General features: G+C 59.0%; 1 protein-coding gene across 1 annotated transcript in view; it reads left to right on the top strand.

Annotated features, from left to right (window-relative positions):
- Positions 1–229, top strand: part of VOLCADRAFT_100946 (uncharacterized protein) — a gene marked incomplete at both ends in the record, with an annotated part of 15,421 nt that extends 15,192 nt beyond the window's left edge. The window contains one exon of the mRNA XM_002959430.1: positions 98–229. Coding sequence (XP_002959476.1) covers positions 98–229 — 132 coding nt within the window. The remainder of the gene's footprint in view (positions 1–97) is intronic.
- Between the last annotated feature and the right edge of the window lie 534 nt (positions 230–763).

Consider the following 763-nt stretch of genomic DNA (forward strand, 5'->3'; position numbering starts at 1 on the left):
CCCCCCTTTTCTTACCCCATTCCCTTCCCTTTCCTCTCGTTCTTCCCCTCCCCCTTCCCCTCCCCTTCCCTTCCCCTCCCCCTCCCCCTCACCGCAGCAGTACTCTGGCCAGTCGGTCCCAGGCCGCCTGCCAGGGGGCCTTATCCTGGAGGGCTCGCATCAGCAGCTGCCGGCTCTGCCACACCGGACGGCACCAGCCGCTGCCGTCCTCGTAGTAGCCGTACATTGACCTCAGCCGGGACAGCTCCAGACGCCGGGCTTGCTTGGTGCGGACGTCCAGCCTGTCGCCTGGACATAATGACATGGGGAGGGGGGAGGGGGGAGGGACGAGGGGGGGGAACATACGCGTGTGTGTGTTTTATAATTTGAGCCGCGGCCAGGAATTGGCGACGCGGGGGTTGGACCTCTAGTGTGTATACTGAGTTTTTTGGAGAACCAGATATTAAAGTAGGAATCGTTAAGTATGCCTACCAACTCTTTCTTGTAGCTGTTGCAACTTTTATATCACTTAACAAAAGATTACTCGTTACCGTCACGAGTTTGTACGAGTGTGTACGAGTGTGTACACTAACCTAGTTAGCCCTCAGCAGGAAACCCTGAACCCGCGTCACCCCCCCACATTCCAAACACCCACGGTCTCAGTCTCACATCGCACCACCCCCCGGTGATCTCCCCCCCTTAAACCCCCACCCCCACCCCCACCCCCACCCCCCAACCCCAACCCCACCAGCAATTACACCCTCCCCCGATACCCATCGAATGG

The sequence above is a fragment of the Volvox carteri genome (assembly GCF_000143455.1).
Source record: "Volvox carteri f. nagariensis unplaced genomic scaffold VOLCAscaffold_243, whole genome shotgun sequence".
Classification (NCBI taxonomy): Eukaryota; Viridiplantae; Chlorophyta; class Chlorophyceae; order Chlamydomonadales; family Volvocaceae; genus Volvox; species Volvox carteri.